The sequence below is a fragment of the Leuciscus leuciscus genome (genome assembly GCF_965113295.1).
Source record: "Leuciscus leuciscus genome assembly, chromosome: 1".
NCBI classification, from domain to species: domain Eukaryota; kingdom Metazoa; phylum Chordata; class Actinopteri; order Cypriniformes; family Leuciscidae; genus Leuciscus; species Leuciscus leuciscus.
Window position 1 is genome coordinate 61,300,313 of NC_138725.1, and position 20,944 is coordinate 61,321,256.

The window sequence follows — 20,944 nt, forward strand, 5'->3', positions numbered from 1 at the left end:
AAACATGTTGCGTAACTCGAGAATGAACCTCATTGGTTCTTGCTCACGCTCAAACGTGCTGCGTAACACGAGAATGAACCTGATTGGTTCTTGCAGAAGCTCAAATGTGCTGCAAAAAGGTTCTAAAATCTTCTTCAGAAGATTCAGAACCATATTCATGTGATTGACCTTAAATAAAGTATTATCCTACCGTGTTTAGCTGGGAATCTCTGTTTGCTACTTTGAGGTTTTTACAACTCTAAAATGCCAGTAAAGTATAAGGTGCAGAAAAGTAATGCAGTAAAAAACAGACAACAGACCCTGTGGAAATGTGAATAGTGCTTGGGAAGGATATGTGGGAGGTCTTTTAACCTCTAGTCTCTGTTATGAAATACTGTTATTTGTGTTGGCGGTGTGGGCGCTGATGGCTGCCAGGCTCAATAACATCTCCACGTGGACCAAAAAATAATCAAAGACGTGTGAGCCATTTTCAACAATCCTGATCAGAACTTTGGTTGGATTAATGCAGAACACTAATGTGGATGGCCCACATTGACTAGTAGTTTCCTTAATCTCCAAAATGTCATAATTCCCGCTGGGATTACCTCTCTGCCCTCTTTTTCCGCAGACGATTCACGAGTGAATGGCTTTAATGCCATTATAAGCGAAAAAACTAAAGGTTTACTGACATGTGTGGCACACCAACCGGCTGACCCTGTTTTAACCATGCAAGGTTTTAACACAAAAACACTTCTTTTTTTAAACTGTCACTGAGCCATCACTTGCAAAAAAAGTATTGTGGTATATTCTTAGCCTTGGAGGAGTACCATGGAAATACAGTTAATCTTACTGTCCAAAAATCATACGGCATAGAAAAAGAAAGAAAGAAAGAAAGAAAGAAAGAAAGAAAGAAAGAAAGAAAGAAAGAAAGAAAGAAAGAAAGAAAGAAAGAAAGAAAGAAATTCAGTGGACGGAGGCGGAAATAAACAGGTCACGTGGGTCGGAGGTTGCCAAGGCCGGTATGTATCCATGACAACACCAGTGGAGGAAACTAGTGTCTGTATACAGCGCGACAGAACGGTAACGTTACGTTATTGAACTGTGGTGATATAAATGAACTATTTCAGAGCTTTAAATGATTTACATACTTGTATTTCTTCATTGGTTTCAATCATTTATCAGTCGTAGCTTTTTAAGTGATGCTGTCGAGCTAGCAAGCTAACATTAGCTCAGAGATGCTAAAAACAAACGCTTAACGTTAACGTACTCGACACGTGTTTGTTTATATCATTTTCTTTTACTTTTACATTATAATGCACTAAAGACTTTACATATGTAATTTTGCACTGGCTGTTTTATTTTTATTTTACTTGGACTGGTACGACAACTTGGTGTTAATTTAGTAAGACTCTGGTTCAGTTTGTAAGTTCAGTTTTGCAGTCTTGGCACTGTCACCGTTCTCTCTAATAATTCGTTTTAAACAAAAGATTGTTTATCTGTCAAAATCTTTAACTGAATAACAATTGTCTGTTGACTGTTTTGTAGTGTGAAGGTATTTGTTTTATGCATGCAAAATGCCTCTACAGTAATTTATGTTGCATAAATACACGTGATAATTACAGTTTAACGTTACGCGTTATTCATTTTTTTTTCTATGGAATATTGCAGTATTATTTATAATAAATCTGACGACATGTTTACTGGCGCGAGGGCGAGACAACCTGTCATGTCACTCACATGACATCACAGCAATTGCAAACTACAACCATTCAATTAATTTCCCATGGACAAAATATAACCCTAATAGAATAGGGAAGAAAAGAGTATCACAACTTCTGCTTCATGTCTACTTTAAATTTGCCTTTATATTTTGATTGAAATGATTTGTAGTTTGACAAATGAAGCTATAAAAGTACAAATATTCCATGTCATCTCTCAGTTATGAGGTCATGAAAACTCTGCACAATAATAGGCTAGTTATCAATTATACAGTTAAAAAAAGGTTGTTTTAAAATTGTTTTAGATTTTTAAGTTTTAGATGAAGTTAATCATGTCACACTACTTTCAAGATAATAGTTTTTAAGATATTTTGACACATTGTCTCAGTGAAACTCCAGTGGGGTCATTTCATGTCAAATCAACCAAATTTCAGAAACTTTCCATGTTCAAATGTTCAAAAATGTAAATAAATAATAAATAAATAAAAAATCCGAAGAAAGAGAAACATAAATGTTGATTGAAGCAAATATTTTATCATGGATGTATATTTACTGTGTAATCCACTATTTTGTTGATTTGGAGCCAGATTACAAGGGGTTAAAATGACTATAGAAAGATGGCAGCATCATTATTTTATTTCTAAAATAGGTCTATTAGTAAAATCTATTGACTTTAGCTATCTTTGTTGCATTATATGACAACGGTGAAAGCTCAAAAATGGGGAAAAAGCACTTCTTGTGTTTTTTGCCTCAAGTTTGCATGCCTCTAACTCCAGAATTATTAAAGATATCTTAATATCCCTTTGGATTTTGTTTTTTAAAAAACATTTATTTTGGTATCTTCATTTTAAAGGCCCTATACAGTTCAATCCCAGAGATATGGAGGTCTTAATGCAGTTACATGAGTAAATGAGTAAAACGTCCTCGTCTTTAGTGGTTAAAAAAAACAAATGTGCGTCACTTTGCATACAGCTAATACTTTTTGTCTTTTAAAGAGGAATATCTGAACAACAAATAATGTTGAAACTAGATATGTATCTCGTTTTTTTCTATCAACACAATTGCATAGAATACGTATATGTATAATATGAGTGCCATAAATAATATTTTTTCAAAGTTTGCATGCCTGTCACTCAAAAAGTTAATTAGTGATCAAAATCAAAAATTTTAGCCGGGGACCTCTGGTTAAAGGTATTGTTCACCCAAAAATGAAAATTAGCCCATGATTTACTCAACCTCAAGTCATCCTAGGTGTATATGACATTCTTCTTTCAGACGAATACAATTGGAGTTATATAGGCTATATTAAAAAAAACGTCCCTGCTCTTCCAAGCTTTATAATGGCAGTGAATTGCTGTTTCTGTTTTGAAATCCATAAAAGTGCGTCTATCCATGATAAAAGTGCTCTGGGGGTATTTAAAACTTTATAAAGTAAAATTACTAGCTTCCGGCCAAACAAACATATGATTTCCACTTAAGTGTAAAGCGCAACTTATGCGAGTAATGCGACATACTGCTGATATTTACACTACGCCATGACACATTATGCTACTTCCAACGTCACAAGTTGCGTAAGTTTTGCTTTAGACGCAAGTAGACTGCGAATGGCCGTTTGGCCGGAAGCTAGAATTTTATTTTGTAGCATGTTAAATATGAATATTTTTCTTACACAAATGTATCGCTTTGCTTTAGAAGGCCTTTATCCAAACAAAATAATGAATGTCATTTGATAATTTAGCTTAAAAACAAATGTGTTTTTCTTTCTCCCTTCAAATGCTGAAAATATAAGATTTTTGATCTACTGCACTTTTTTGTTACTTAATGGGTGAGAGATTTGACCTAATGTTCTGTTTCTTTTCATCAGACAGGACTAATCCCTCTGTCTCTCTTTCTCTCTTTTTAGTAAAGAAAAGAATGGCAGAAACCAGAGATGGTAAAAAAGAGGATGCCGACTACAAAAGACTGCAAAGCTTTCCGCTAATCAGGGTGGGTGCAGCTCGACTGATGCTGTGACCTAGATAGAAAGAACCAGTTATGAACGCGTCTGTCTGTGTCTGTCTGTATTAGGGTAACCATTCAAACTGCTCCCTTTTTTCGTCCTTAAAAAAAAAGTTAAACATCTTTATCCATCATGCATTTTCTCGCAGGTAATATTTGCACTGCTTCTTTGTTTGACTTGGTTTACCATCTTTTTACAATCTTAATATTTTGCACTGCCTTGGTCAACTCAACATACTGCACATCATTTCTGTTTGACTACATTTTCAAATGTAATTTATTGCTGTGATGTCAAAGCTGAATTTTCAGCATCATTACTCCAGTCTTCAGTGTCACATGATCCTTCAGAAATCATACTAGTATGATAATTTGATGCTCAAGAAACTTTTGAACAGCAATGTATACTTCATATATTACTTATAATAAGTATATATAAAGTATATATATATATATATATATATATATATATAAATATAATGTAGTGACCTCAGAAAATAATCTTCTTGCACCTGTAAGAGCTTGACCCGAATATGTTCTTTTGGTTTTGTCTACAGCACACGGATATGGCAGAGGAGATGCGTGTGGAGACCATGGAGCTCTGCGTCACAGCCTGCGAGAAATTTGCCTCTAACAATGAGGTCAGTCGGGTTTGTGTGTGTAATGCCTGACTCACACTACAGAAGTTTTAAAATCCTAACCGATTGTAAAATCTGGTTGTAACACACACTTAAGGAGAATCTTTGCAGATTTTTTTCCCTCAAATCTTTAAAATGCTCACATTACAAGATTTGAAAATCGCGGCACATCACACACTACAAAATGTTATTAAGATTATCGTGCCAGAGGAAGCGCTTCACGTGATCTCACGCGGCAGATCTGAAGCGGAAAAGCATGTAAACACAATATCTGTCCTTCATATCAAGTCATATTTGTGAAAAGGTAGTCGTGACCAAGGAAAGCGAAATCTTTCAAAAATCATCCTTTTAACATATGTCTAATGAATGGCGTCAGCGCTGTTCAATACAATGAATCCATTGATCATGAAGTGACGCATCAGCTTCAGCGTTGCCCATGCGCCGCATTGCTGCTCAGCTGAGCCTTGTAAAGTGGAGCTCAAAGTTCAAATTAAATCTTAAAATAATTAACAGCTTGTTTCATTACATCTATCTTTGAATGAATCCGTTTTTTTTTTTCGTTGAATGAACAGTTTAACGACTCACTCAAATACTGTTCCTTCCCGCCACCTGGTGGTGTTACAATGTAACTGGACTGAGTGACAGCCTGTCTAGAAAGCGCAGAGACTATCAATGCCAATACTGATAGCCTCTCGTAAAGTGAGATTCAAGGAACTTACTGTTATATAGCAATGGCCTAACAAACTCATTGTCAGGTTTATGTTGTGTTTAATATATTATGTGGACCCGACCCTTATTTTGACATTGTATCTTCATTTTACTCCATTTCGTTTTAACACGCTTTTTAGTTTCGGTTTCATTACTGAACATGTACTCGTCTTCGTGCCTGCTGACCACAGCATAACACTTATTTATTTAGCAATAAATAAATGGAGATAAAAACGCATATCGCGCTGTTGAGTCACTCAAAATGACCTCAAGGGAAATTCCTTCACCACGACAGCCCACTTGTTTCTTATTGGCTATTTTGACAGTACTGACGTAATCACAGTCTTGCTCATCCCGATTTAAAATCCTAAATATCAAACATGTTTGATGTGATCGGGGCGAGCCCGATTTGTGTGAGAGCAGATCGGGAGTTGCAAGATTCGATCTGTGAACGCCTCACATTACCAGATAATCTGCGCCGAACATCGGAACCGATCGAGGTCATCGACAAGATTTTTTCTCCGATTCTCGGGAGGGTAAAATCGGTAATAAATCGGCCTAAAACTTCTGTAGTGTGAGCCAGGCATTAGTGTTATTAAGCACAGGCTTTCAGATAAATGTGCTCCCCAGGTCACACAGGTAGGGTTGGGCTCTGTGTTTCCGTCTAGTACCGAGTCAGGACGTTTCACACACTCGTAGTCGGGCCATCTGGACTGCTCTACTAGCCTACATGCTTTCATCTCGCTCTCTTTCTCGCTGGTTCGCTCTATTTTCAGAATGCTGCCAAAATGATCAAGGAGTCCATGGATAAGAAGTTTGGCAGTTCGTGGCATGTGGTGATCGGTGAGGGGTTTGGGTTTGAGGTGACCCATGAAGTCAAGAACCTGCTCTACATGTTCTTCGGGGGAAGTCTGGCCGTGTGCGTTTGGAAATGCTCCTGATGTCACTTCCTGCCCACACAATCGCCAATATGAGATATTTATACTCACGGACCCGTCTTAACTATGCAGCCCTATTTGACTTGACGTGTGTGTGCGTGCGTGTAAGTGGTGAAATTGTGTATGAGGGGACAAAAAGATACAGATTCCTATGCACTTCTCCAGATGACTCTTTTTTTTCCTGTCTTGATTTTTAATGTATAGGCTACAGTTTTGAGTTTAACACACAGATTATAAGGGGTTTAATTAACTTTTTTTATAGCATTTATAATAAACTTGAGAAGTTTATTGCAACTGACTGCAGGACCTAGTCAAGAAATAGTTTTATTTTTGTCCTCTTCCTGTGCCGTTTACTTTCTCAAATCATGTTCCTGGTCTTATCATGCGCAGTTCATCATAGCACGTTATTCCAAAGAAAACTTTTTTATTTTTAATCTTTCATCCTTCTCAAGACTTTTCAGCTGATGTCACCAATCCATCATATTTCAAAATCTCTCAACCGTCTGTCAACATTCTGGTATGAAACAGCTACTTTTCATGGGACATTCAGTTCCCAGTAGATAAAATGAAGTGCAGCCTTACGCTTTTTTCTCATTGAATGTCATTTTTCATTCAGAAATGCATTGTATTACAGAAGTAATTGGGTTGCGAACTCATTTTTCATGTTGAACTCTTTAAGTGGTGTATGTTATTCCAAACAGAAATCTGCCTTTTAAATCCATCATCAACTTTCCTTTTCTGTTGACAACACGTAGGTTGTGTGTGCTGTTGAACAATGTTTACCAAGAGCCAAATAGCTATTAGTCAGTCTTTTTTGCCTGGCTGATTAACTGGTATGCAACGCTCACCCGCCAATCAAGTCCTGCTCTTGATGATGAATATCATATTTCACTCGGAATACATAACCGTTCAAATGTTTGGGGTCTGGAAGATTTCCTAAGTTCACTAAGGTTGCATTTATTGCATAAAACACTAATATTGTGTCAAATAACTGTTTTCTATTTGAATATATTTTAAAATGTAATTTATTCCGGTGATGGCAAAGCTGAATTTTCAGTATCATTCCTCCATTCTTCAGTGTCCTTCATAAATAATTGTAATATGCTGATGTTGATGCTCAAGAAACATTTTTTATTATTGTCAATGTTGAAAACAGTTTGGCTGCTTAATATTTTTTATGGAAAACCGTGATGCAATTTTCTTCAGGGTTATTTGATAAATAGAAAGTAAAAAAAAAAAAAAAAGTATTTGAAATTGAAATCTTTCTAACATTAAACCTTTCTTTACTCTCACTTTAGATAAATGTTATGCCTCTGATTAAAAAAGTATTGATAAAAAAAAAAATCGTTCTCACCTCAAAACATTTGTACGGTAGTGTAAAGAGGTAAAAATGTATTGTGAGCAGCAATACTGTTTAATGTAGTTCCATCCCAATATCTGTTTCAGTGGATTTGTGACTGAACATTGATGTCCTTTGTAACAAATGAGGTGTCAGTCTGCGTTTCTGTCTCTCAGAATACTCAGTTGTATTTGTCTGGCAGGTTGTCGTAGGAGTGTGTTTGCTGTGTGAGGCTGTTCAGGACAGAATGTGTGTCATTGCACTCCATTTCATGTGTCATTTTAAAAATGCATTCTCTCTCTCTCTCTCTCTCTCTCTCTCTCTCTCTCTCTCTCTCTCTCTCTCTCTCTCTCTCTCTCTCTCTCGGCCACCTGTTTCAGACTCCCCTTTCTTTTTCACTGTTGCTTTTTTTTATTTTTTTTATTTCATTCTCACCCCAGGAATCTTGTGCCCTGTCCTTTTTCCCTCTTTACGTTACCAGCATTTGTAGAGCATGAATACTTGAATGTGAATCAGATTTTTTTTTAAACTTGACTTCTGCAGGTTTCTGTAGTCGTGCAATAATACAATTAATACTCTTTTGTACTACTTTACAGCCTGTAATTTCACAAATGTCAAAAGTTGTTATTACAACAAAATTTCATTTGAATATTTTTTGACCATTTCGAAGTTTGCTGTTTCACACTTTTGATACAAAAAACGAACTTGCTGCCAAAGTTTTCCCACAGAGGAGGCATGCAATTATGTTACAGACATCATCCTGAGAAACTATTATAATGCAAGTAATGGTGCTTTTGATTTTAGCTTTGGTAAAATGCTGCAAGATTTGATCAGAATGTTCCATCCTAAAGTTCCTGCAATGTTTAAATGCAGTAGTCACCCCTAAAAACCTATAATGACTTTATTCTGATCTTTTATTCAATGTTTAAATATTTTTGTCAACACTGTGCAATAATTGCTGTTTAGATAAATAAACATTAAAAAAAAAACTAAAAAAACATGCGAGTTGTGGGTTTCTCCTACACACCTGACTTAAGTTAAACCAGGTGTCCCCCTTAACCTCCACCCTGACTATGTTGGTAACCCCTGATGAGAATAGCTACTCTGACCGCATTGGAATACCAGATGCCTAATATGAATGTTCTGACTGCATAAGACACCTATAGCTATACTGACCGCATCAAATGCCAAAGAACTATAGCTACTGAACGCATCGGTAACCCTGGAGTCTCACTCTGAGTCGGATAACTTCTCGCCATATTAACGCAATCCCTAATCAGTGTTCCACTGACATGCTGTATAGCAGCAACCAGACAGACTCCAGACAATGCCTTTGAATATGCTTTAATCATGGCCTGGAGGTAAAGTTGAGGTTAATTATCCATTAACTGATTCTTGAGTACTGGGACAATCAGAAAGGAATTGTTTTGGATTAATAAGAAGTTCAGAGGTGTCTTCTGCTTAATTTGTCCCAAAAAATGTGTTTTCCTGTGTGACCTTCTGGATGAAGACTGACTCATGATTTTTTTTTATCAGATTATTGCTGTATTTATAAATGATTTATCTATGCACATCATTATTTTATAAAATGTATGTGCCCTCGTAATCTTTAATCAAAGTAACTTGCAGCGACATCTCTTCTCTCTGATGATGTATTTCCTGGCAGGTTTTATGCCAATTTAAAAAAAAAAATAGAAATAGTTGTTAACCCCATATAACATTTTTTTTTTTTTTTTTTTACTGATCTTTTCTATCATTACATTGCTGTAATGTTTCTGTAAGAGATACATATTTAATATAAATTTTAATCACGATGAAGTATTGTTATGGCACACATTTTGCCCCATGTCTCAAGAATTTTCTGCTCTGAGGGGCCGTTCACACAGAATGCATTTTCCCATTCCACTGTGCTACTTTTCCATTGTTTTTCTATGTAAACACACAAGCGTCTCGCGCATGTCACGAGTCTCAAGTTAAAATAAGTTTAACTTTTAAAAAAATGTCTCGAGACCTTGTATTCCCCTTCCACTGCCCACATCTCTCGTTTTTAAAAGCAAAAACGTGTTCTGTGTGAACCAGCTCTAATACTTCACAACTGTGCATTATGTGAAGTCAGACACTTGCAGTTTAACAGGATTTCCAACACTATCTCAGGACCAATTCGTACGAATGATAAAAAGGAATTTGAACGAATTTGTACGATTTGTCTAAACCCACGTGATGGGTAGGTTTAGGGGCGGGGTCAGGGGTAGGTCATTCGTATGAATTCATCCGAATTGGGCAATTCGTAAAATATGTACGATTTTGCAAAAATCGTTAGCCACCTCGTAGAATTTTTACGTTTTCCCGTGAGATCAGGTTGGGATTTCCAATGTGTTTTAATGTTTTAAATCCAGCATCCTCTACTTGTTTCATGTTTAAAGGCTACTAGCTCTTTCTAAAGTCCATGTCCTCTTCTGTCCACCTCATCAAGCTCCTTCTATCTGTTGCTCGATGAATTCTAGTCCAAACATGCTGTTTCCTCTCTTAACACAGCATCTCCCAGTCTCTTCTCTTTCTTTTCCCTTCCCCTCCTCCTCTGTATTTCAGAAAAACTGAGCTCAGATCAGTTGGCGGGGGTGTTGCTGTATGCCTGTGGCTCGCACTCCTCATTAACAGCTTGGCTCTCTCTGGGGGACTGCAGGATCTGCCTGACATTTTGCTGACCAGGAACATACCGCAGAGAGACTCGACGGGAAGAGGAATGCGAGCCAAAGATCAGATTGAAACGAGATCATTAGATAGAAAGAATGCATCACGCCTGAGATTACATATATTCTCTAAAACCCAAGAGGGTGAAGATGAAAGAGAAAAGAGTTGAAATGAATTTGTCATTTGCTGCAGAACCTTCCTGCAAAAGAAGAGAGAGAGAGAGTAGATTGAACAGAGACGTGAGTGATTGATGAGTTGAGAAAGATCATCACAGTGATTTGTAGATCATGAATGTTCTGATGAAGCAGAAGAGGGATTACACTGATTACATAACTGTGTGTGAGAGTGTGTGTGTGTGCTGAAAGAGGAATGAAGAAGGGAACGGGATATGAGGATAGCGACAGCATCAGCGAGGGGATGAGAGTGGGTTTGAGGGATGAATACAAATCAGTTTTTTTTTTCCTTTTCTTTTTTTTTTGTATTATTCTTTTTACAATACACATTTCCAGTTCTTGCTGCTGATTGGTCAATGCCCTGTATGTTTACATACACAGTTATGATCAAGCTACAGCAGGTTTTTGTTTTTAGTTGAATTATTGTTTTTGTCAGTAACGGCTGAAGTGTGTTATTCCTAACAATGGCCTTTATAGCTGTGATTTTATTCACAGTATAACACGGCTTCACAGATATTATAGAGTGCAGTCGTATGTCCACATTTTTTGCAGAATGGGTTCATATTCCTTTTCTTCATAGTGATTTAAAATGATTTTTTGTAAAACATTATGCATAATGGTGTCCATAATGTATGCTATAATGCATTATATCAGGGGTGTTCAAACTTGGTCCTGAAGGGCCACTGTCCTGCAGAGTTTAGCTCTAACTTGCCTCAACTTATCCGTCTGGATATTGGACACCCCTGTATTATTTTCATAAACAATTGTAAATAAAGCTAAAATGCAGACGCAATTCATTGCATCATTAATTCAGACTTTCACAGTGCTGGAATTTGGCTATTAAATATGAAGTTGAAATTATGATTAATAACCTCAGATGTCTTGAAAGGTTTAAATAGAATGATTAAAAATGTATTTCTCTATGGACAAAATGAATGTGATTTTTACCACAGCACACAAATCTATGGCTTGAGTGTTTCAGCTCCATTAGTGGCACCAAATTAAATAGCAAAATGACTGTGCTTTAACAGGTTTCCCATATTTCCGTCTGCCATTGCTTTAATTATATAACCGTTGACGATAGTTATGACTCCTCTTATAATCCCTCATCTTTTTTTTCTCTCACTCACAATGAAATATTCATTGCTTGGCAGTGTGAATGAGTTCACCAGCAGAGTGTCTCAAACATGTTAACTCCTTCACGATGGGAATATGTCACTCACACTGTTGTATGTGTGCATGCATTGAGCATTCATCCATAAATTGCTTATTCAGACAGGGATTAGACTGCTATATGCCTCAAATAGTGCATCACTCCAAGCTTCCTCACCCTCCATCCTATACAGACTCCAGCAGTTCCCTCTGATTTCCAAATAACAGACCAGCAGTGGAAGTTGAAAAGGTGGAGTAAGTGTATTGACAGATGAGAAGAATTAGGAAGGTAATTACACAAGAAAAAGAGTTTTTAAAAAAAGAAGAAAAGGGAATGAATATTTAATAATCTGTCCCCGAGTTTGACGTCTAGCCTCTTGACACATACAGTATTAATAAACAGGATGGCAGGATGCTCTTTTGTATTTATGAGTGAAACAGCAGGCTGTTGTCTTGAAGATGCTGCAGAGGATTGTAAAGTATGATGCTTTGTAGAATTGAGGTAAATAATATGCAAAAAAATTATAATAAAAAATGTGTTTACAGAACAGGTAAATCTGGAAATGCATCATATTTTAGTGCATTTTAAAAAGCCATTTTTTTCTTATTTATTTGCATACATTCACAATCAACACTGGCAATGTTTGCAATGGATTGACATACTGATGCCGGCATATGGCACAATATATACTGAATATGAACACCTGCTATTAAAAAAAAAAGAATAATGTAACAAGTAAGCATCATTGTGATCATATTATGTCATTATATTGCATTTATTATATCATCTTGGAAATGTTAAAATTCTTTTAACCAGACCTTAATATATGGCCTTGTTAAGAGATGATCGATAATATTTGCTTCACCTGTGACTGGTCATAATGTTTTGGCTCATCAGTGTATGTTATATAACATGTGAAACATTAGTATACTACAGTGTTGTTATGTTGCATCCACTGTGTAAAATTATTTTGTGCAAATATATCTTAACATTTGGCAATCAGATTCCGGAAAGAGATGTTTAAAAATCATGACTGATATTGTTTCCAGCTTATCACACTGGAAACGAAAGGTCACATCTAGTGCATTGCATTGTGGTATATAGTATTTCATGCGGTGTTATTTTAGTAATATATTATTACTATTTTATAAATATTTTGAATAAGTTTGTATTTTTCTGTTTTAAATGTAGTTAAAATTTTAGTATTTTTTGGTTTTGTCATTTTTTATTAGTTTTTTTTTATTTTATTTTTTTATGTCTATATATGTTTTATCCATTTTTATGTACATTTTAATTAGTTATTTTATCTCAGTACACTCCTGGGCTTTTTTATTTTTATTTTTTATTTTTAATGGGCCAAGACAAAAATGGTCAAATATTTTGTGGTCTTTTAATGGTCTTATCCATTCACAAATCACTGGTCAGGAAATAATACTGCAAATAGTGTAGATAAAATGACTAGCACGGAATGGCTTTTACAGGAAGAAAAGTCAGTGCTGTTCCACTCAGTGTTAATGGCTACAAACAGTTCATGAGTAATTGAAAAATGTCTCCCAGTTCGTTTGAGTTTGTGAGACCTAATATTCACTACTAAAGGACTCTGAACAGGCCAAAACCTGAGCCTGATGGACACTTCTTGGTTGTCTTTGCAATTTGGGCAAGAGCATTGTCCCGTTGAAAAAATATCATCTGATATATAACAACTTTTCAGTTGTGGGAAGCAAGCATTCTGCAATATTCTCCTGCACTCCAAAGCGTCAAATATCTTTTCACAGTGCAAGTAGCTCACACTAACAGCAGCTGAAAAGACTCCCCACACAATGACACAGTCTTCACTGTGTCCATACTTCACTGGAAGAGATGCATTTATTATTATATTTCTCAGCAGATTTACGAAGACATTGCTGTGGAGCATCAGCTTGCAACTCGTGTTTCATTCATCACTCCACACACAACTTCCCATATTCTGCCAAAAACTTCATTCTGTCTTTGATGTTTTTCGGAGCAATGGACTTTTAAGTGCATTTGCTTACATTTTGCTAATTTCCTGACCAATGATTTGTGACAATTAAAAGCTTAGTGTTTCAGCTTTTTGGGCTGGGCTGTTTGTTCTCTTTTTTGCCCAGGAACATCTACATCTATTTATATACATATATATATATTTCAGTTAACTTTTATTTTATTTTATTACACAACAATTTTTTTATATATATAGTTCACTTAACCTTCCATGTAGTTGTATGCCTATTTTGGCAAATATAGTAGGTCGTTCAGGTATTCTTCATATAGCCTAATGTGCACAGTGAACATACAATATACTCCAGAAATAGTATGTAATAATATTAGTATGCTATGCTGAACATTGATTTTATTTTTTTAAGTAAGCTACTTCATTCTAAACATAGGCCTAACAGCCATACTGTCCATTTTTGTCAATGTAGGTTATTCAGCTATTTCATGCTTACAGAAAATTTGCATATATAATAGTCTATTTCAAATAGAGCCTCACTTTCTCTTTTCATACTTTTAGAGTGCACTAGATTAATTAGTAACATCTTGGTAATTTGTTTGCGCTTTAGGGTAGATGTGCATCTGTTGTGCAAGTGGAGTTGAGTTGTGTGTGTGGAGACGCAAAAGCCACACGTAAATGATTTTCCACTGGGGATCGGCCTCTTCTTTGCCTCTGAATTAATGATGTGGTGGATCGTGTCTGCGCGCCGCACTAAAGGCATGAAGGCATAAAGGCATGTCAAATCCGCTCCTGCCAGTTGGCCGGTGCTTTAAAGGCTGATTTCCCAGGCCTCTTCTTTTACAACTGCTGCATGTTATGTAAAGGATCTTTAGAGATAAGCTGAGGTCTGTCTTTAGGCTGGTGCCGGTCTGCATATGGCTATCTGATCATTTGCGTATGTTTTCTTAATTCCAGGATTTCTGACGTCAAGTGCCGTTTGATGCGGTCATGTTGAGAGGGTGCCTGATGTCTCCAGTTTGGTTCTTATGTGTTTTAATTCCTCTCTGAGAAGAAATGTATATTTGCACTTTAAAGGGATAGCTCACCCAATTAGAAAATTTTGTTCCAGAGTCTTTCTTGTATGAGTTATGCACACTGTAGCCTATTTCACATCCTCTAAAGTAATTTGAAAGCTTTGTGTGAAGAACAAACTAAAATTATGCCTATGCCAAAGAACTTTATATCATAATATTTGCTCGCTTGGCTGTTAATAAATGCATACTTGTTACGTTATTTCGCCTCCCGAGTCTTTCTGGTAGAACTGTGATTTTTTGTTGCATCGCTGCATCAGTTGGAAGGGATGGTGATATAAATTAAGTTCCAAGTGCCAAACCAAAGGGAACACTAATCAACATATGGTGACTTCAAACTGAAATCATCATCAATTTATGACGCAATTTATGTGATGTTCTCTCACAGTTTTCGGTTGTATTGACAATTCAACATTCAAGATGAGTTTATAAAATGAGTGAATGCAACTAAGGAGAAAAATAACTGCAGAAGTGGAAGAAATTTGTAAAAATCTATTAAGAATTGCCCCGCCTTAAAAAATAAATCGCTTTTGCTTGACAAAATGGTACTCAAACCAATCAATAACTTGGGTTTTCTGAGTAACAAAGGCATAGTATGCAAATAGATTACTAGATGTGTTCAATTAAGTTAAGACATTAAGTAAAGTTAACTTAAAATTGTTCATTAGAACAACTGTTAGATTTTACAGTAATAAACACGAAAAATAGATAGAAAAATGCAGCACCAGCCACCAATGCAGGGTTTTGTTCACAGATACTGAATGCATCAAGAATGTGTTTAATTGCACATCTTGATGTTTATTGTTGAGCCCACATACATCTGTCAGATCTGTCTTCAGACACTGATATATTGTGGGTGGTCCGTGGGTTCATTAGTTTTTTTTATTTATTGAAAGTAGAACAACGAGAAAACAGTTCCTATAAAATTTTTTAATAAATACATCTTAAAAATAAATAAATTGATTCTCAGGTAGAAAAATGTATAAACAGCTTGAATATTCGATTTCTACACGTGGGCGGGAATGAAACGCCATGCACTTTCCTCTGATTTGTCAGCCGAAGATCAAACTGTTTATGGCAAGCCGTTTTAACATTTAATCATTTAAACCGACTAGTCTCTATTTTCATGCTACTAGTACTTATTTTTTTGATACTAGGATCTATTCCATTAAGTACTAGTACTTATTCATTAGCTGCTAGTGCTTATTCTTTAGCTACTAGTGCTTATTCTTTAGGTACTAGTACTTATTCATTAGATACTTATTCAGATACTAGTACTTATTCAATAGATATAGTACTTATTCTTTAGATACTAGTACCTATTCATTAGATACTAGTACTTATAAATTAGCTACTAGTACTTATTCAATAGATACTAGTACCTATTTATTAGATACTAGTATTTATTCCGAATGTTAATAGTAAGATTTTTTATTTTACTAGTCACAACTGCTTTTTTACTCGTCTTATGTTATGACTAGTCAGAACGGCCACTGGAGAGTTAAATAAAAAATCTTACTAGTAAAATTTTGAATAAATACTAGAATCTAATAAATAGGTAGTATCTATTGAATAAGTACTAGTAGCTAATGAATAACTACTAGTATCTAATATATATGTACTAGTCACAATTGGAATACATACTAGTCAGAAATGAATAGTTGATATCTGAATGACAGATCCCCATAGAAGTCAATGGCATAAAAATGTATTTGTTACTAGTAACAAAATAATAATTACTAGTCACTATTGGAATAAGTACTAGTATCTAATGAATAAGTACTAGTATCTATTTAATAGGTACTAGTATCTAATGAATAAGTACTAGTATCTAATAATAAGTACTAGTAACTAATGAATAAGTACTAGTATCTAATAAATAAGAACTAGTATCTAATGAATAAGTACTAGTATCTAATAAATAAGAACTAGTCACTATTGGAATAAGTACTAGTATCTAATGAATAGGCCTAAGTACTAGTATCTTTAAAAAGGTACTAGTACCTAAAGAATAAGCACTAGTATCTAAAGAATAGGTACTAGTACCTAAAGAATAAGCACTAGTATCTAAAGAATAGGCACTAGTACCTAAAGAATAAGCACTAGCTAATGAATAAGTACTAGTACTTAATGGAATAGATACTAGTATCTAAAAAATAAGTACTAGTAGCATGAAAATAGAGACTAGTCGGTTAAAATGATTAAATGTTTAAACGGCTTGCCATAAACTGTTCCTTCATCAGTTCGTCCTCCATGTTGCACAGCAGAATAAAAGTCCAAAGTCCAAACAGTTGATGGACCCCATTGACTTCCATAATAGGAAGAAAAATACTATGGAAGTCATTGGGGTCCATTAACTGTTTGGTTACAGACATTTTTCTAAATATCTTCTTTTGTGTTCAGCAGAAAAAAGAAATGCATACAGGTTTGAAACAACTTGAGGGTGAGTAAATGATGACAGAATTTTCATTTTTGGGTGAACTATCCCTTTAATACATTTAAAGATATAAATCAATATAATTAGCTGTAAATTAAATATTTTAAACACTAATACAAAAAGGAAAGAAAGAATAATGCATTGACTTGGGTATAGGCATAGTGTTCACGCATGAACTGTCATTCAGATGACTATCTGACAACCGGAGAACAGAACAACAGAGATATTAAATTACCTACTCTTCTGAGTTTTATGAAGGCCTCGTGTTTTATTTACATTTTTTATCATTTATATCTCAAAAAGATGTGCTAGCTTGTGCGCGGCGCGATCTGCGGCACGCTCGCACACAGGACTGCAACTCAAGATTTTCATAAAGGTATAATAACTTTATGAAACCCCGCCTTCAGAACGCTTGGAATATACTGCACGAGTTGCATAGGGTTATTTTACAACAGATTTAAAGCATCGGCTAAAAACACACTCCTCTGTCTCTCTAAGACACACTCAAGAGAATTTATATTTCTACTTAGGCCTATTGCACTTTTGTAAATCATTTGTTGCTCATTTCTGTGTAAGGAGATTTTTTCCATGCTCTCTGAAAAATGTAAGGTGCTTTTTATATATTAATTTAGCTAAAACTATAATAATTGGTTCAGAAAATTTTAGTAAGATGTTTATTTTTATATTATATTTTTTATTTATAATCATTTCATTTGAAAGATATTTTATACTATATTTTACTCAACTGTTTGAAACATTGTGTTTCATATGTCACCTTATGTTGATTTAGTTAGAATAGGTAGAATATATATTCGCATTGGTTTTAATGCACAACAGCCTGATCGTTTTTATAACTTATGGAGAAAAACAAACTTAACTTTGACTCGCTAGTAAATAGCACAAAATGTAAACCATCAAAAATGTAAAGATTTAATGTTTTATCTCTGTTTGTTGATCAATTTATTCCTATTACGTGATCTGTCATGCAATTTTATGCATATTTTTAAGTTGATTTAATCCAATACAGAAAAGTATACAGCTTTACTATACACTCACCTAAAGGATTATTAGGAACACCTGTTCAATTTCTCATTAATGCAATTATCTAATCAACCAATCACATGGCAGTTGCTTCAATGCATTTAGGGGTGTGGTCCTGGTCAAGACATTCTCCTGAACTCCAAACTGAATGTCAGAATGGGAAAGAAAGGTGATTTAAGCAATTTTGAGCGTGGCATGGTTGTTGGTGCCAGACGGGCCGGTCTGAGTATTTCACAATCTGCTCAGTTACTGGGATTTTCACGCACAACCATTTCTAGGGTTTACAAAGAATGGTGTGAAAAGGGAAAAACATCCAGTATGCGGCAGTCCTGTGGGCGAAAATGCCTTGTTGATGCTAGAGGTCAGAGGAGAATGGGCCGACTGATTCAAGCTGATAGAAGAGCAACTTTGACTGAAATAACCACTCGTTACAACCGAGGTATGCAGCAAAGCATTTGTGAAGCCACAACACGCACAACCTTGAGGCGGATGGGCTACAACAGCAGAAGACTCCACCGGGTACCACTCATCTCCACTACAAATTGGAAAAAGAGGCTACAATTTGCACAAGCTCACCAAAATTGGACAGTTGAAGACTGGACTTGCCTGGTCTGATGAGTCTCGATTTCTGTTGAGACATTCAGATGGTAGAGTCAGAATTTGGCGTAAACAGAATGAGAACATGGATCCATCATGCCTTGTTACCACTGTGCAGGCTGGTGGTGGTGGTGTAATGGTGTGGGGGATGTTTTCTTGGCACACTTTAAGCCCCTTAGTGCCAATTGGGCATCGTTTAAATGCCACAGCCTACCTGAGCATTGTTTCTGACCATGTCCATCCCTTTATGACCACCATGTACCCATCCTCTGATGGCTACTTCCAGCAGGATAATGCACCATGTCACAAAGCTCGAATCATTTCAAATTGGTTTCTTGAACATGACAATGAGTTCACTGTACTAAAATGGCCCCCACAGTCACCAGATCTCAACCCAATAGAGCATCTTTGGGATGTGGTGGAACGGGAGCTTCGTGCCCTGGATGTGCATCCCACAAATCTCCATCAACTGCAAGATGCTATCCTATCAATATGGGCCAACATTTCTAAAGAATGCTTTCAGCACCTTGTTGAATCAATGCCACGTAGAATTAAGGCAGTTCTGAAGGCGAAAGGGGGTCAAACACAGTATTAGTATGGTGTTCCTAATAATCCTTTAGGTGAGTGTATTTCAGTGTAGACCATCTGAAAAATAAATAAAATAGCACTGAGCCATTTACTCATAAATATTAACTAATTAATAAATAAACTATTAAATAATAGAATAAGATCAAAGAGGTTATTTAAAATATTGTTTAAAAAAATATTTAAAAACTTTTGTTGATATACTATCAAACATTGCCTGTAAGGCTCTGATCTTCAGAAGTTTTCAGAATTGAGGTGTCATTTTTTGGGGTGCCTCTTTCTTTCACACTTTCTCCCAGAAAGACAGGATGGGAGACAGTTGCCCCAGGAAGAAAGGACGATTAGCTTATCATAACAATCAATGGATAAGAGTATACAATTTTACTTCCTGGCCATTTTGTTTTGACCCCTGACTGTTTCCTGAAGACACTGGTATAAACATCTAATTCTATTGATCTTACAGCCCTAGTCAGTGTAGAGGTGTCAAAATGATCACATTTTGGGGCCTCCCAGAAAAATACAGGATGGGAGACAGTTGTCTGTGATGGTTTATGTTCGTTCACGTTTGCGATCACTCAATAATAAAACTTTAGAGGTGACTATCCTGCCTTTTAATCGTTTGATGCTTCCAGAAACAAATTGCAAGCCAAATACACAACAACAACACACAGTCAGGATGGGGGAGCGGTGCCCCTGCATCTCAATTCATCTAAGTTTCTCATCTCATCTCATGTTGATAAGCTTGAACCCTATCTTTAAAATACTTCTATTTAATCAAATTTCATCTTATTTCATATGTCTATTATTTGATATGCTTTTATTTATCAGCAATGCTTCTTATTTCTCTAAACTCATTTGTATCATTTCATTTTCACATAGACATTATGGACGGTTGTAATCCGAAAACAATTCAAAGAGCTGTGGACTCTAACCATCTAGAGACAAAAAACAAACAAAAAAACAGCCTCATTTCATCTCAGGTAAGTTCACTTCAACTCATGTTTAAAAGATTAAAACTAACTTTAAAATACTTAAGCTTAATAAAATTCATCTTATTTCATATATCTATTATTTTATGTTTTATTTATCAGCAATGCTTTTTATTTCTTTAAACTCATTTGTGCCGTTTCATTCTCACACAGACATTATGGACGGACACAGACAATCTGAAAACCAAGCCTCCGACCCTTTGCCAGGTCTCTTCTGATCATAAATTCAATGACCTGGGGTTGTTAACCTGCAATAATAAAAAGACATCTTGAAAAAAAAACATTCACTTCCTTATCACAATACAGACGGGCCCGGGGGTCATAAACACACAAACACTCCGGAAACGGATGGTCAAAAGGTCACAAACGAACACCCGCTGGCCATAAATGGTCATAAAAGGTCATAAATCATAAGTGACACAATGTCCCCAATATAAACTACTGACAAAATATCCCTTTTAACTCCTTTATTATAATTTAGTCCACTTATGGGGATTTGGCCATCCAGTCTTTCTGAGACTTTTCAAATGACTAAACATAAACGTAAAAAAAAATCACAAAGAACATTGTATTTTACATGTATTCTGAGTTAAAGCTGAAGGAAGTGGGCAAGGACACACCTGTGAAGACAAATGTTTTCATGTTGATGATAATCAACGATAATCGATAACCTGAGAACAGGTGTATATGTGTTTACGTGGGCAGGGAAAGAGGAAATAAACATGTGAACATGCGTATCTGCGTATCTCTCTCTCTCTCTCTCTCTCTCTCTCTCTCTCTCTCTCTCTCTGTGTGGTTTCTTTATAACTGCACATTTGCATAGAATTCTTCTTTTGAGTTGTAAGGTGAAGAAAGAACTTGCAGGTTTGGAACGACATGAGGGTGAGTAACTATCCCTTCACCACTTATACAGTAACAACT

At 35.8% G+C, this 20,944-nt stretch overlaps 1 protein-coding gene across 1 annotated transcript; it reads left to right on the forward strand.

Annotated features, from left to right (window-relative positions):
- The first annotated feature begins 965 nt into the window (after nucleotides 1-965).
- On the forward strand, nucleotides 966-6,274 carry dnal4a (dynein, axonemal, light chain 4a). The gene is made up of 4 exons (XM_082166165.1): nucleotides 966-1,059; nucleotides 3,601-3,683; nucleotides 4,250-4,333; nucleotides 5,815-6,274. The coding sequence occupies exons 2-4, from the start codon at nucleotides 3,612-3,614 to the stop codon at nucleotides 5,977-5,979; spliced, it is 321 nt and encodes a 106-aa protein (XP_082022291.1). The 5' UTR covers nucleotides 966-1,059; nucleotides 3,601-3,611; the 3' UTR covers nucleotides 5,980-6,274.
- Nucleotides 6,275-20,944: the final 14,670 nt, after the last annotated feature.